The following is a 17,404-nucleotide window of genomic DNA, read 5'->3' on the forward strand; positions in this document are numbered from 1 at the left end:
TACTTCAAGAGTAAGTCTTGATAGATTTATTCTATTTAATAATTAATGTTCTATATTAAATTTTGAAGAATTTAATTGTTAAATTAAAAAAATTTTCATGTATAGATCAAATTTATAAAAAAATTTAAAAAATTTAAAATTATATGATACTTCGTTAAATTAATTTATATTAAAATTAAATTTGATGTTTTATAAATAAGTTATTAATAACTAAAATAAAACCATATCACACTATATATATATTTTTTTATAATAAATATAAAACATAATTTATATGTTAAATCATAATATTCATTTATATAATTTATATGTTAAATCATAATATTATATGTATATTTTATCTTAAATTCTTAATTCTATTTACAGATAATAAACATTTAACATAATTGAAGTCATTAATAGAATGGATCCACCACATAAGGGAGAGCCACACCCACATTGCTCCTTAGTCCTTACGCTTTCCTCGCGTAAACCCTTTCAAACAACAACTCATGACTCAGAACCACCGCGACATGCCCTCCTCCGACGCCGGCGTCGGCCACTGCGCCGCCGATGCTGGCTCCGCCTCCCAGGAATTAGGGTTTTCGAAAGTTCAGCTCCCGCACGAAATTAGGGTTTCGGGAAAAACTCGTGATCAGGTCGACGAGTTTGAGTCCCCGGTGAAAAAATCGAAGCTTTGGGAGAACGATGTGGGCTCTTGTTCTTCGGGGGCATTTTCGGCGCTTCAGTTGGAGAAAGCGGAAGGGGGTAGGGGGAGTTGCGAGGGAGAATCGGTGGGTGAGAGTGATGGGGGTGTCGACACGTGTGAGTCTGCGAAAGGGGCGTGCACTGTTGAAGGGGACGTTTCAAGTGGTGGGGTTAAGGAAGGTTCTGGAATGGGGGCGAAGAGTGAAGTGGAATGTGGGAGCAGTGCAGAGGAGAAGGAGTTTTCTGTTTCTGATGTGTTGAAGGTTATATTGGATCATAGTGGTGAAGACAACAGTGGCGGTGGGAAGGGTTTTAGGTTGTTGGAAGTTGCTAAGGCTTGTGGGTATACTTTTCCTCGTCCAAGGTGGTGGCCGGATAGCTTCAAAGGTTAGTGTGGAAAAGTTGATTTGGTTTTTTGCATTTTGTTGGCAGATGGTTTTGAAGGCTGGTCTGAATTGTATCTTTTGCCCTTTGGTCTTAGATGATAGTGTGGTAGGATTCTGATTTCCAGGTAGTATGAGATGTTGTGTCTCTTTTGCAGTTGTAGTCCAGACCTTGAATTAAGATCTCCAACCACTTATGTGCATGTCTTTGTGTTATGCAACTTATGTTCTGCATCATTTGCATCAATGCACACTATATTGATGGATTCAAAAAATAATATATATATATATATATGTATGAGAAGGAATCAAAGTAACTTTTATTAACTATTATACAATAATTTTATATAAATTTTTTTTGCCAATCCAATGAAAGTTTATCTTATCTAATTATAAATACAAAATTTCATATTAATGGAAATTTATTTGATATCACATTATGTAATTTGACATAAATGTAATATATACATTTTAAAGTAAACTAAAATATAAAAAATTTGATTTTCTTCTTACTTTTATTTAATTTTAATAAAATTTGAGACACATATTTAAAATAATGTAAAGTTATTATTCAACTGTTTAATTGATAAAATTTATTTTTTTATATAAAATTATTGAATAATATAATATTTAATAAAAGATACATTGGTGACATTCCTCATGTATGTGTATATATATATTAGATTTATTATACATTGGTTTTTATTGCCACTGGACTCTATTGTTGTTGAAAAGTTATTGGCTCATTAATAAATTTGTTGAGAAAATTAAATGTTTAATATGTTAAAAATTTTAATTAATGAAAGATTAAATAAAAGAAGTTGAAAAGTTAACATAAATAAAATATTTTTTCTAAATTTTTTTTTGAGTTAGAGCTATTTTGGGGGTCCTACTAATAATGGACATTCTCAAAACTTTAGGATTGAACTTGGTTACGACCTAAGGTTTTAAAATTTTTGTTACAATTTCTTATTTAGGGAGAGCAAAATCAAAATTGTTATGGGCTTACTCATCGTTAAATTTTATACACAAATATCAATAAAATTGATAAATGATAATTAAAGAGTTAAAGATGTAAGAGAACATACTTATTTTTGAAGTTTTTTTTCTTCTCATTATTTAATAAATTTTTTTTATAGATATTGTAAGATGCCTATATAAGAAGGTTAAATTATATTTTTAGTTTCTATTTTCATGGATATACAATTATGACTTCTATTTTAAAATAAATATATTTAGTTCCTATTTTTTAAAATGTACAATTTTGATCCTTTGGTTAAATTGACGTCGGTTAATTATTAGATTTTAAAATGTTTACTGATCTAAGTGATGTAACATTACATGACATTCATCTATAAAAAAGATGCAAATAAAATTTATTATTAATAAAATAAATATAAATTACTCATTAAAATATATAAAAACAAATATTTTTTATATGTTATTTTGTTAAACTTTCTTCCTACATATCACGTCATTAATTATCACATTACTTAAGTGATAACAAGTTGTTTAGTAGCGTTAAAAGTTAAGATCAATAAATATCAAATTAATGATAAGGCTAATTTTTTCTTCTTTCAATTACGGATCAAAATTATGGATTGAAAAAAATAAATGAAATAAAAACGTAATTTAACCAAATAAATATTATGTTTAAATATATAAATTATTTAAATTTTGAATAAATAAATATTTTAAATATATAAATTATGTTTTAGATTTATGATAAATCAAGTCCTATATGTTAGACAAGAACATCTTGTGAAAGAGCACTTTAAGAGACTTTTTTTTACAAGAAAATTTTTAAAGATTCTTTTAACTTATTATCTAATTAAATTTTTATTTATGACAATTATTTATAAATTAAATTTTAATATTTTTTATAATAAATTAATAATAAATAAAAATAATATTATGCTACAATATGAATTATTTATTCTACATCTAAAATATAATTTAAATATAATTTATATATTCAAGTATAATATTTGTTATATATATATATATATAATTTATTATATATTTTAGGTATATATGAAACATTTAATTTGTGTATTACACATATTAGAATATTAGTAATTTTATATTATAACATAAAATTATTTTTATTTATTGATAATTTATTTTAAATATTAAAATTTAATTATTAATCATTATAATAATTAAAACTCAAATTAAATATGAAGTTAAATTTTTTTAAAAAACATTTTCTCATAAAAAAAAGTCTCTAAAATCATTTTCATTTAAGATAATTATTCTTATTTTATTTATTAGGATGAATTTCTTTTCACCCACGATGCCAATTACATTACATCTATTTCTAGTGATTAGCTCTTGCAGGAAGGAAACCCTGTACATATATATATATATATATATAATTGTTGCAGTTAGAAACTCAAAAAAAAATTTAAATCATAAAAATAATATACTTTGTGACAACTTTTATTTAAATCATAAAAATAATATACTTTGTGACAACTTTTAACTGTGTGAAAAAATTGCCGTTTTATTTTTCACCAATCAAATCATCACTCTTATTTTTACTTACCGATTTTTCAGTCTCTCCTTTCTATTTCACATCCATCCATTTAATAGCAACTAACCAAGTATTAGGGAATATGAAGGTTGGGTATCCTGTTGCATAGATGGGCTCAGTATACAAAACCAACAATGTTCAAATAATTCAGCTCCAAGTCTCCTACTTTTTCGTTTTTATTTTTAATATCACTCTGCATCAATACCTTCAACAAACTAGTTTATCATATGAAAGGTGGCATCAAATATGTACTTTCATATGCCAAAAGTTCTTCTAGAATAAGTAATTTCCTCTGTGTTTTGTTTTCATTTTTTTCTTTATGTAAAATATAATTGTTGCTATCGTTAGACATGTGTTTCAATAGAGCATATGCAGTAGTCTATTCCGTAGCACGACAATAGGTTGAAGAAGAATTTGGATCCTCTCTTGCAATATTCACTTTTCAGCCTCTCTCCTGTAATATTAATAATTATTGGATATATTTAATGACTCAAATTTAATCTTATAATTAATATAATTTCTTAAATGATTTTTATAAGATTAAATTTGAACCATTAGATATATCCAATGATTATTAATGTTGTAGGAAAAAAGCTGGAGAGAAAATATTGCAGGAGAGAATCCAAATTTACTTCCTTTTTTTATGAACCCGATTAGATGTAGAAAACTTCTTGAGCCAATATGGCCGAGAGCCTTAGAGACCTATGGTTAATTTGACAAAATACAAGAACGAGCTTACTCTTTCGGCATTCCTCGCCTACTCTTTTCAGTAATTGTCTTATATTAGCCAAATTAACCATAAATCCTAAGGATCGGAAGATACTGGATCTAAAGTTCATAGCGTTCTGTTGTAGAAGATCCTCTTAAAGAGGCGAGTACAGAGCATACTGGCTTAAACATATATCACTGAGAACATAATACTATAATAGGATCAAGAGTTTTCGGAAGAGAGAATAAGAGGTTTAGCAATCCATGAGAAATAAGCACACAAGAAATTTTATTGCAAACTCGACTTGATTACAAACTGAAAGAGATCCTCCTTATATAGACTCGGAGGGAATCTCATGAGGCTTACAAACCACAAACATTTTACTCATGGGCCAATCCTGATTGGCTCCCTAAAAGCTAAATACAGTAAAGGACCCCCGTGGGGTGTGACTCACACAACTAGACAAACTATTATGACTCAGATGATAAGAACTAGTACAAACAAGGGACCTACATGGTCATAACTTATACAGGCTGTCATACTTATTTTACACTGAGGGCAGATAGTACGAAAAAATAGATTCCCATTACTATCCTTTTTTGATAATGGGCTCATGACTAGGAGAAAGATTCGGATCTGATGCATCTGAGTCGGAACAGCTGTCTATCATTAATTCAGCATAATAATCATCATTGTCTTTATCTCCTAGATCATTAGCTGTCTGAAACTGTTCATCTGGCACGTAATATTCAGTTCTGCTCATGAAAGCATTGATACCCTGATGACTTGATTGGCTAGGAATGAAACGACCGTGTGATGAACTGGCTTCTCCTTGGTTCTCTTGTTGGATTTTTGCTTCCTTGAGATGGTTGATCAATTGTGCTTTGTAACTTTGATCTGGGGGATATGTTTCAAAGGTTCCCCAAAAGTAAGCTTCATTCTTTGACCATAGTTGTCCTGTAGATTTCTGGAAATAAGGACGCCTGATGATAGTTATGGAGGTTAAAGACTCACATTGTTCTCTGGTTTTTCCCATTTGATGTTTTTGGAAATCGAGAACCTTTTTTAACTCACTTCTCCACCATGGGAGAGGCGAAAACCATTCTAATAAGGTCCAGAATAAAAATTCTGCTTTATCTGGATTTATCAGAATATTGTAAGCTGATTGTACCTTCAAAGCAATTGCAATTGGACTTTGGACAGTTTTGCACCATATAGCCCAAAGAGTTGGCTCACATAAATCCCAACCAATTTCACAGAATAATTCAAATATTCCGGGATGTTCTTCTGTAGGATCAAACATGGTTGGAGGGACTACTTTAAACCTTAGAGTCTCATGAAGATAATAAAAATAATGAGATCTGGCGAATTGAATAATCTCTTCAGGACTGTTAGGTTTAAAACCAGGGGGATATAGCTTTCTAGTTTTTGCTGTGTCAGGTAGAGGTTTTGCCATGAAGATCAGTGGAAAGCTATAGGAGGATGAGATGATTAAGACTGGCTTTTGTGGTCTTGAAAGAAAATCAGGAATGAGGTTATGTTTTCCTTTGATGTGTTTAATAATAAAATCATACCTGGAAAACCAATCCTTTAATCTTAAGATTTGAGGTTCTGGTGGTAACTTATTTTTGAAATCCAGGATTTTTGGAAATGAAGAATTATCCATCTGGACTTCAAAGTGATATCCTCGCAGATGGAAATCAAACTTCTTGATTCCATTCTTCACAGCCAGTGCCTCTTTATAGGTGGTGTGGTAATGCTTTTCTGCTTCTTTGAATTGTCCACTAGCATGCCCACAATAGAACCTATTTCCGTCTATTTCTTCAATGAAGACAGCACCCCAGTAATGATCACTTGCATCTGTCTGGAGGATTCTTTTCCCTTCTCCTGGGATTTTTAATACAGGAGGATTCTGTGCAATCTTCTTTATCTCTTGGACAACCTTGGTTTGTTCTGGTCCCCATGGAGGGGGATTTTTCTTTAGCAGTTTTGAGAGAGGGCTTATGTATCTGGCAACTTTCGGAATGAAATCTCTGATGTAGTTTATAATTCCAAGGAATTGCTGAATTTGCTTAAAGATAGATTTTCTTCAGGGAAGTTGAGTAACTCTTCAGCAATATGAGGTTGAGGCTGATAACTTCCTTGAGAGAACTTCATTCCCAGGAAGTCAATTTCCTGTTGTGCTAACTGTATCTTCTTTTCTGAAAACATGATGCCATACAAGTTTGCTCTTTCCAGGAACTGGCTTAAGAGCCTTTTGTGACTTTCCATATCTGTGGAGAATAAGAGAATATCATCTATGTAGATGATAGCATTGTCTAGGAGTGGCTCGAGTATCTTTGTTATTGCTTTCTGGAATAGAGATGGTGCTACCTTTAAGCAGAAAGGTAGAACAGTCCATTGATACTGTGCATTGGGTATGCAGAAAGCTGTCTTGTGCCTTTCACTGGGATCAACTCCTAACTGCTAGAATCCAGATTTGAGATCAAATTTAGAGAAGTTTTTTGATTCTTTTAGCAAGATAGGTAGAGTGGATGTCTTGGGTAGTGGAAACTTGTCATCTTTCAAGAAATGGTTGAGAGGCTTGTAGTCAACGACTAATCTTTTCTTTCCTCTGAGTCTTTCTGATCTTTTTTCTACGTAGAAGGCTTGGCACGCCCAATTTGATGTCGTCTGTTCTATGAGACCTTGTCTGAGAAGTTCTTGACATTCTTGTTTGGCTAATTTAAGATTGTCGCCACCGGCCCGAAACGGGCTTTCGGCATTCGCGAAGGATGGTTGGACTCTTTTATTTGTTTAAAAATATGGATTGCTAGAATGACTTATTCTCAAACTGAGACCTTGTCGAGCAATTTTATTAAAAGGCTCACCAATCCATGTTAATCCCAAGCGGGACCCTCCATGGATTAGCGGTTTTCATAAAAAGGAAGGGTTCATGGAGTCGCCACCAATGTTTTACTCAAAACATTTGGAAAAAGAAGTTTAAGGCAATCGATTCAAAAATCGACTTCGGCCATGACAACCAGAGTCGGGTAAGGGAGTCGGTTACGCGTGGGGAAGGTGTTAGCACCCCACAGCGCCCCTTTCGGGTTCCCTATGACAGATTATTTCTAAAAATAATAGTGCAAAATTACTAAATTACCCCTATTTATTCTAAACAATTATAACTTAACTATCTATATGATGACAGTTAAATATACACACAGAAAGCAGTAAAAGGAAGGTCTTAAGAAGAAACCTTTGAAGCGTGCTTTTATATTCAAGTAAAACTGGGAAGCTTTTTGGTGTTCCCTCGCTCTACAAGCCCGCTCGCTCCCTCCTAGAAAATTTTAACTATGGAAATCCGGAGGATTTCCCTTCGACTCAGTTCGAGACTCAAGCAAAAAGCTCAGAACTCGAGAACTTTGTCGGATCAACTCTCTGAGTGATTTCTAGGCAGAGCACTGCTCAAAAAAACCCAGAATACTCAAGAAGAGGGTTAAAACTCAGTGTAAAAGTGTAGAATGACGTCCAATTGACGTCATATTTATAGGGATGAGGCGCAGTACGGCCTCTGGGGGTCAATACGGCCCGTATTGAGTTTTTGAACTACAATACGGCCGTATTGAATTCAGTACGGCCGTATTGAAGTTCAAGAAACCTCAATACGGCCGTATTGAGTTCAGTGCGGCCGTAGTGAAGTTCAGAAACTTCAATACGGCCGTATTGAGTTCAGTGCGGCCGTATTGTAGTTCAAAATGTTCAATACGGCCGTACTGAACTTTTGGGAGGCCGTATTGGGCTTCATTCCCTTCACTTCCTTATTTTGAGCTATTACAAGACCTCTAGACCTACAGAGAATCCTCCTAGGGCCTTCCATGAGTCCTTCTGGCTGACTTTCCTTCAGTCCTCAAGAGTCTTCAAGCTTTATTTCCGACCCGGACAATTTTAGGGGTCTACAGCTGCCCCCCCTTTACTTAGTCGGACGGCCTTTTGGTGTACCGGCTGACAAGTAAAGGAGTTGACCCAATTGTCCGGGTGATGTGCCAACCTTCTGACTTGTAGCGTCTTCCGGTGGAAAATTGTTGAGTAGCCTCTCCAGGTTGTTGCATACCTCGGCGCTTCTGACAACCTCGATAGCTAAGTTTACCCTCTCCAGGGTCAACTTCACTCGACGCCCGAGCCGAAAGTTGAACACCAACGTGCCTCTGACGACGCTGATGGTTGAGTACTGTCTCTCCAGACCTTGAGTACCGTCTCTCCAGACTTTGAGTACCGTCTCTCCAGACCTTGAGTACCGTCTCTCCAGACTCTGAGTACCGTCTCTCCAGACTCTGAGTACCGTCTCTCCAGACTGTGAGTACCGTTTCTCCAGACTCTGAGTACCGTCTCTCCAGACTTTGAGTACCGTCTCTCCAGACTTTGAGTACCGTCTCTCCAGACTCTGAGTACCGTCTCTCCAGACTCTGAGTACCGTCTCTCCAGACTTTGAGTACCGTCTCTCCAGACTTTGAGTACCGTCTCTCCAGACTTTGAGTACCGTCTCTCCAGACTTTGAGTACCGTCTCTCCAAACTTTGAGTACCGTCTCTCCAGACTTTGAGTACCGTCTCTCCAGACTGTGAGTACCGTCTCTCCAGACTCTGAGTACCGTCTCTCCAGACTCTGAGTACCGTCTCTCCAGACTCTGAGTACCGTCTCTCCAGACTCTGAGTACCGTCTCTCCAGACTCTGAGTACCGTCTCTCCAGACTTTGAGTACCGTCTCTCCAGGCTTTGCTTCGGTTGTCTCTGACGACCTAGGCAACTGAGTTTGCCCTCTCCAGGGTCTGCGTCCGTGTCTTCTGATCACTTCGGCAATGCGAGTTTACCCTCTCCAGGGATCTGAGATGATTTTTTTGTCTCCACAGTCCACTATGCTGCTTCGATGGTTTTTCTGATTTTGTGCCACTGAGGGCTGGATAACGCAGGGATCCGTTTAGGGGATGTGCAGTCATTCATAGGTTCTTGTGCCCCAACTTGCATTTGCATAGTTGGTACCCATGGGGAATTTCTGACTCCTTGGGGTGTAGACACAGATGCTCTTCTTAAATTGAGCGATGCCTTATGTTTGGCTGACGTCCTTTGACGTTGGTGGAGTATCCCGGTTATCCTTATTCGGGTATCTCTTTTGGATTTTCTGATTTTTGCTGCCTCTGTGTAGGCTGTTATCCGCTGGGGATTCTGGATGTTGATTTTGATTGGCCTCTTCTGTTAGGTAGATCATCTTGATGCTTGACGTTTGGCTGAGAGCCGAATTCCACTTGAGGAATGGTTTATTGATCTTTTGTGATTTTGCTTTTTTGAAAGGGTGCCTCTTGGTAGGCGACAGGGGATTTGAAGTTCTTATGTATCCCAGAGTATTATTTAGAAAGCCTCTTCAGGCTTAGCTTCACTGCTTGAGTTGGAAAGCTATCTCCCACTGAGGAAGTTTAAATCCTTTCGACTTGGATATTCTGTTTGGATGATCAGACCTCCTTTGGGGAATCTTGCTGATCGTATTCTGATAGCTTTCACTGGGGAATTTGGCCCGTGAGTGCAAGCTTGAAATATCTCTGGGGAGTATTATTTCGGCGAGCCTCTCCAGGCTCAATTATTTTGATGAGGGAGTATTATTTCGGCAAGCCTCTCCAGGCTCAGTTATTCTGAGAGAGTATTATTTCGGCAAGCCTCTCCAGGCTCAATTATTCTGTGGGAGTATTATTTCGGCAAGCCTCTCCAGGCTCAATTATTCTGTATGAGTATTATTTCGGCAAGCCTCTCCAGGCTCAGTTATTCTGAGAGAGTATTATTTCGGCAAGCCTCTCCAGGCTCAGTTATTCTGTGAGAGAGTATTATTTCGGCAAGCCTCTCCAGGCTCGGTTATTCTGCGAGAGTATTATTTCGGCAAGCCTCTCCAGGCTCAGTTATTCTGTACGATGCGGAATCTTTGCCTTTTTTGTCGAATTTTGACTTTTTCTGTATTTTTGCTTTTTTTGTCATTTTTTGGCTTTTTCTTGTTGACCGCTGCCATACACAAGCAATTTTTCCTATTTTTTTATGCAATTGCCTCATGAAGAGGTCTTTGAAAATTTCTTTGTGGCTAATACGGCCATATCCATTTCAGTACGCCTGTATTGAGTTGAAAATTTGTTCATAACCCTATTTTTAGTACGGGTGTACTGAACATGATACGGGCGCATTTGTTGTTTCTGAAGTTTGATTTTTTTTTTTTTAATTTTTTTTTTTGAATAAACAGAGAATAAGTGATCTTCCAGTACACCTATCATCTGTATGCATGTATGCGGTATGATGCACCTAATTCTATTTGATTCATTTTTCAAAAGAATTAACCGATGCGTTTCTCTGTTTGGATTTTGTCATTCCTCTAGACGGGCTGTACGCTGCCGATTTACTGTAACCGAGGAATGATGCGTGTTATATCGAGATTGGTGTCATCAACCAAGTGATCCTTCTCTTCCTTTAGAAGACATGTCAACCCTCCTATTGACCGCTATATCTCCATGTTTCCACTAGATTATTCTAAAATCGTTTGGGACAAGAGAGAAAAGAAGGGAAAGGTATATTTTTTGTTCGAAAGTTTGTGTTTTAGAGGGGATTATTATTATTTTAAAAAATGGATTTTGTAAGAATGGCTGGCCAAGGTAGGCTTATGTGTTTAGGCTTGTTTGATTAAACACTTATGAAGTTAAAAGAGTCTTGTTTATTGATGTTGTGATTTGGCAACTTGGATAGCTTCCCTTGAGCCTTTCTTTTTTGAATTTGGCTCATGGTACCATCATGGATTTCTTTTCGCTTTTTGATTGTCCTTATTTTTGCCTAAAACACCCTTTTGTGGCGTTTTAGCGGACTTTTGTTTTTGTTCATTTTTGCAACCCTAACTTTTGCCTAGGTCACCCTTTCGTGGGATTCCTAGCGGGTCTTTTGCTCTTATTTTTGCGCAGCTCCCTTTTTGGGTTTCCTACCGAGCTTCTTTTATTTTAAAGGATTTCTTTTTATCCATGATGGCACTTGTCGAGGCCAAGGGAAGGTGCTCCAAGTTGTCACACACACTTCCACATAAAAATGATGCGGGTTTATTGTTATTAAGACAATTTTAACCTCATTCATGCTTATTCAAACAGGGTTAAAATAATGTGGTCTAGAATTTTATTGCAAGCAAGAAAAGAAGCAATGAGAAAGAATAAAGAATGATTTTATTATAATCATAATGGAAACATGTGCCCTATCGAGGCTCGGGGGTCGGGCTGTCCCCGAGGAGTGATCTCTAACAGTCATCAGGTCTATACATCCCTATCGGAAGGAGAAAAACACTTGACGACGACGACAGGCCTTAACGCTTGTGAACCGGCCTTCCTAAAGATCTGGCTTAAAGAACGTTGAGAAGGATCTTGGTTCCTCTTCGTCCTTTGATCTTTATTAGGGTTGTATCCTAACCCTTGTTTCCCCGGATTATCCTTGATGATGGGTAGCTCGGGAATTCCTTGGGAGTCCTTGCCAAGTCCTTGTCCAGGCAAGTATCCGTTCTTGGTGAGCATATGGGCTACCTTCTTTATTTCTCGGGGAAACGTTTCAAAATTGGAAATTTCCAATGCTTGGAAGGCGGTTTCTAAAGCTTCCTCCGCTGCATCCACATAAGGTATGGCGGATGGCTTGCTGATGAGTATGTCATCTTCAGCTTGTACAGTCACCAGCTTGTCACCCATTATGAATTTGACTTTCTGGTGGAGCGTAGAAGGAACAGCTTTCGCATCATGAATCCAAGGTCGGCCGAGGAGACAGCTGTATGCGGGAGTAATGTCCATCACTTAAAATTCGACGTTGAAGATGGTGGGTCCAATTTGGATTGGGAGATTGACTTCTACCACCACTTCTCTTTTAGAACCGTCGAAAGCTCGAACGATCATGTTGCTCGGGCGCATTTGGATTCCCTTGATTGCCACTTGCTCGAGCGTTCTTTTTGGCATCACATTCAAGGAAGATCCATTATCCACCAAGACTTTAGCGATGTGGTATTCCTTGCACTTTACAGAGATGTGCAAGGGCTTGTTGTGGTTCGGTCCCTCAGCGGGGATTTCTTCATCGGTGAAAGAGAGGTGATCACTAGCCGTGATGTGACTAACAATCCCCTCAAACTTGTCTTGGGAGATAGTGTGCGACACGTATGCCTCGTTCAAGACTTTCAACAGAGCTTGCCGATGCAGTTCGGAGCATAGGATCAACGACAACAGAGTAATCTTTGCTGGCGTCTTATGAAGTTGATCCATGATGGAGTACTCGCTCTGTCGGATATACTTTAACAGCTCATCAGTCTCCTCCTCGGATTCTTTATTTTCCTCGGTTTTCTCTTCTTTTTCTTTCCCTTTATTCTTGGGAGCTTTATGATGGAATCATGCCTAGGAAGGCAAGAGGTGACATATTGAAGGAGCCAAGAGGAGTTGGCTAGACATGAAGGTTTGGGCCAGTCAGGGCCCAATGGGCCTGATGGGCCTGGGAAGGCCCAAGTTGAACTTTTCATGGGCCATATTTTGTTATAGCTATTTTCATATGTTTTGTATACATCATGTTAGTATAGGTATCATATATTTTGGTCTTGTATTTTGGACCACATAGAGTAGTATTTTAGGTTTTAGGCTTGTTGGGCCTAGTTTTGGGCTTCATGGGCCTTTGGGCTTTTGGTACCCAATATTGGGCTCATTTTCATTCTTGTAATTTTTCCTTTCCATTGTATTTGTTTGACCATTGTATTTAGGTCATTAGATTAGGAATATACAAGAATTACTTAAATAGGTAAAATAGGTTAAACTAGGTTTAATTTGGAAGTCATTTAAGTTACATTTGAGTCACATGTTTAGCACCATGGGTGGCTGAACATGTGCCACTCAAATTAACCCTAAATAACTCTCAAATCAAACCTAAATGCATCTAGGCACCTAAATTTTCGGACTAGCACATGGGAGCCAAAATTTGAATTCAAATTTCAAGTTTGAATTCAAATTTTGGGCGCCACATGTAGCCTTGGATTTAGGCGCCCAAAGTTGCACACTTGGAACCCTACTTAAGTGATTCTTCCACTCTTTGTATTCACTTTTGAGAATAATGAAATTTGAGAGCTTATTCAGCCAAATTTCGTTCAAGAGTCACCATGAGAGAAAGCTTCACCTTAGGAACCCTTCTAGGATTTCCTCCTCTTTGAAGTGAGCTTTCCCTTGCACCTTAAGCTTGGATGCTTCCATCCAAGGCTTAAGCCTTCTTCCTATCCGAGAATCTCCTCCATCTAGTGTTCATCTTTGTGGTTTCCATCTCCTTGAAGAAGATCCGAGCAAAGGAGAAGCTAAGGAGAAGTCATCTACCACTCCTCCTAACCTTTTCCATCATTTTTGGTATCAAGAGCAAGGTCTTCAAGGAGATAAGTTCTTGAGTTTTTGGTCCGATTATTTTTGTGTTCTTTGTGTTCTAAGTGTCTTGTTTGAGTTTCTTTTCGGATCTACATGCTTTATATCATATTTTGTTCCATAGATCCATTGGTTGATTGTTCTTGAATTTTCTTCCTCAATCAACTTGTTTAGGACCTATTAGCTTGTGCTTATTTTTTATTTTAATTTCGAGTCTCTCCATTCCTAATATGTGTCCGTGATTGGACTGCATGCATTGCATTTAGATTTTGGTTTTTAATCCATGTTTTGTCTTAGTGTGTTTGTGTAGTCTTTATATGTCTTAAAATTCCTTGAATAGCATGATTGACCTAAATTTCTTTGTGTATTGTTCATCAATTTGTTGCTCTCGGTTTGCTTATTGTTCTTGCCTCCTATATGTGCTTTTTCTTTTACCTTATTGTGTTCATAACTTGCTATTAGTTCTAGTAAGTTTCTTTAGAGTTAGGTTTCCATTGTGTCTTAAGTTTTCAAATCACATTTCCATTGAAAAATCTTATAAAAAAATTGTGACTCAAAATTTCAAGTGCTTAATCTTACTTCTAGTGCACTATCTTTTGGATTCAAATTTTAAAAAGTAAATAGGCTGAAAACAGAGACAAAAACAGAGCCTAAATCAAAAGAAAAGTACAAAGATTCAAAGAAGAAAAGTGTACAAAAGAATCCAAGACAAAACCTAAAAACTAGTGCACTAGTTTCCTTGTTTTCACTTGAATTTTTGTCTAACTTGTAGTCACGGTTTCTATAGCTTGGAATCTTAGAAAAATTTGAAACAAAAGGCAAATATACTCTCTGGACTCTTAACTTGAATATAGAAAAAGAAAGAATTAAAAAAAAATATTAGAGAAAGCATTTTAAAGTGAAAAAGCCGAGAGGTGTACATTGGTGAAAAATCACTTGATTCCTTGTTATTGTTTTGACTACTACTTGTGCTATACTTATCCAATTGCTTTCAAATTTTTTTTGTTTTGTTCATCTACTCTAGTACCTATCTAGGAACATTCCTAACTGAGTGCTAGCTTTATTTGGAGTCTCATTTTCCAGTTTTACTTGTTGAACCTCTTTGAGTCTTGTCATATATACATATTACTCTTAACTTTTGGTATAAGCTTTTCAAATTGTGCTTCTATTGCTTGTCTAGTTTTCTTTCAATAATTTCCCTGTGCTGGAAGTGGCCTCAAATCCTTGCTCAAGGATCAAGCATTGCTCAACAAAGAGTAGGAAAAGTTTGGACACTAAGACCTAAAAATTTGACCTAAATTAGTGACCAAAACTTCTCCTAAACTTCCTTCACTTGAGTGACCATTCCTTTCACCTTGTGAGGCAGCCACCATTAACCTCTTTTGTTGTGATTCTTTGCAGGTCCAGGAGCATCAAATTTGAAGGATTAGTGGCAGATTAAGACACTTAAACAAGTGTTAGAAAAGTTGAACACAAAAACCGTCACTAATTGGTCACCAAAACCGCCATTTATTGCTTTCTAGGCTAGTTTAAATTTTGCAATCTCACTTGTATTTTAAAATCAATTTGTAAAGCTTGGAGGGAGTATTAAGAAGCTGGTCAGGTATATCTAACTCCTTGTTAGCATTCTCACGTGTAGTACTAGTGGAAGTGGCTTGAAAATTTCATATGTTTCAAGCTTCCACCTAAGGCAAACCGACTAGTTGATTTATCCTTGCTTCCTTCAAGTGTTTGAACTTTAATTGTGTTTACTTAGTTGCTTAAATTCGTCTAGACTTGTGTAGATTTACTTGCTCACGTTTAGTTTAGTCTCAAAAAACAAACAAATTGTGAAAAAGCATTCAAAATTTTTGTGAAAAGTTTTGGGGAATTGGAGATACCACAAAGGAGTTTAGTGATTTCCACTTGAAAAGGCTTGGTTATTAAGTGGCCCTTTGTAGCTCACCTCCCTTGATAGTGCAACTTGTACACTTAGACTTCCAAGTGTTATTTTCATTCCTAGAAAATACCAAAAACATTTTATAACTTTTTGCATAGCATATACAAAAAAATTCTTTTGTTTAATCATGAGAAAATATTTCTCAAGTGGTAGTGAATTAAGCTCTCCAAAAGGTTTTTCACATTCTACTCAAAGGCTTAAATCACTAACACCTTGGACAAAGCAAGAAGCTTTAAAAAAAGAAAAAGAAAAACTTGAAAAAAAAGCACAAATTGCAATTTTAGAGGAAGAAATTCACATTATTAAACAAAAGAGAGAAAAACTTTTAGCAAAAGAAAAATTGAGAAAAACAAGAGAAAAAGAAAGAAAAAAGGCATTGCTCTTAGGGAAGAGTAAGGAGGAAAATAATTCCTCTAAAGGACTTGTGAGTGAAGAGAGTTGTTCTACCACTAAAAATCATTTACAAAATACTCTCTTCATAAATAAAGACCTTAACTCTTACCCTAATCTTACCACTAGTCATGAAGTAGAGATTCAAGAACAAATCATTCTAAAGAAAAATGAATCTCAACTTCAAGATGTAGTGAAGAAGGAGTGGACTACATTTAGTTCCACTTCTTGTGCTACTTCCTTGGAGGTGCCCAAGGAAGATAGCCTTCCTCTCTTTAGGAATCCTTCTACCATAGTTGTTCTAATAAAGCACCCAAATTTTGGAATCTATTGTTTGATAGATACATCTTGTCATATTTCATATTCTATTTTTGATCTTATGGGAAGTTCATCCTTATTTGAACTTAATTTGCACCCTTCCCTACAAGACAAAAATAGTTTATATGAGTTTTCAAGATTTTCCAAGACATTTTATCTACCAAACAATATGATTCAAAATTGTTTAGGACGTTTTCTAGTATTCTTTTCTTTATATTTTAGGAAAAGCCTAGGCTACCATTTAGGGTATTTTAGGCAGGATATTGTAGTGTTTAAAAATCATTCTTTTCATTGTCTTAGTCATAGTGTTATTACATTCTTAGGTTTTACTTCTAGGTTATGCTTAGGAGAGGAGCCTATTTCTACTTTTAGGGAGTCTAATTTTGATAGTTTATTTTTTCTTAGGCTAGATATAAGGACTCCTCTTAGGATCCATAATCCATTTTCTCATCAAAAACATGTCACCTCTTATACATGGTTTGTTGTGTATGTAGGTGATGTTTCTTATTCCATGCATCCTCGTGATTTGAGGACAAATCCTTTTCAAGAGGGAGGGGCTGATGGAATCATGCCTAGGAAGGCAAGAGGTGACATATTGAAGGAGCCAAGAGGAGTTGGCTAGACATGAAGGTTTGGGCCAGTCAGGGCCCAATGGGCCTGATGGGCCTGGGAAGGCCCAAGTTGAACTTTTCATGGGCCATATTTTGTTATAGCTATTTTCATATGTTTTGTATACATCATGTTAGTATAGGTATCATATATTTTGGTCTTGTATTTTGGACCACATAGAGTAGTATTTTAGGTTTTAGGCTTGTTGGGCCTAGTTTTGGGCTTCATGGGCCTTTGGGCTTTTGGTACCCAATATTGGGCTCATTTTCATTCTTGTAATTTTTCCTTTCCATTGTATTTGTTTGACCATTGTATTTAGGTCATTAGATTAGGAATATACAAGAATTACTTAAATAGGTAAAATAGGTTAAACTAGGTTTAATTTGGAAGTCATTTAAGTTACATTTGAGTCACATGTTTAG

General features: G+C 36.2%; 1 protein-coding gene across 2 annotated transcripts; it reads left to right on the plus strand.

Annotated features, from left to right (window-relative positions):
* The first annotated feature begins 392 nt into the window (after positions 1 to 392).
* LOC145955766 (uncharacterized) lies at positions 393 to 15,864 on the plus strand. 2 transcript variants are annotated; one of them, XM_083070919.1, is made up of 2 exons: positions 393 to 1,074; positions 10,703 to 11,031. In XM_083070919.1, the coding sequence occupies exons 1-2, from the start codon at positions 492 to 494 to the stop codon at positions 10,729 to 10,731; spliced, it is 612 nt and encodes a 203-aa protein (XP_082927045.1). In that variant the 5' UTR covers positions 393 to 491; the 3' UTR covers positions 10,732 to 11,031. The 2 variants fall into 2 exon arrangements, with proteins under 2 accessions (XP_082927045.1, XP_082927044.1); XM_083070918.1 differs by lacking the exon at positions 10,703 to 11,031 and adding an exon at positions 15,128 to 15,864 and having other exon boundaries at positions 394 to 1,074.
* The last annotated feature ends 1,540 nt before the right edge of the window (positions 15,865 to 17,404 follow it).

Source organism: Cajanus cajan, chromosome 3 (assembly GCF_000230855.2).
Source record: "Cajanus cajan strain Asha chromosome 3, NIPB_CcT2T_4, whole genome shotgun sequence".
Lineage (NCBI taxonomy): Eukaryota > Viridiplantae > Streptophyta > Magnoliopsida > Fabales > Fabaceae > Cajanus > Cajanus cajan.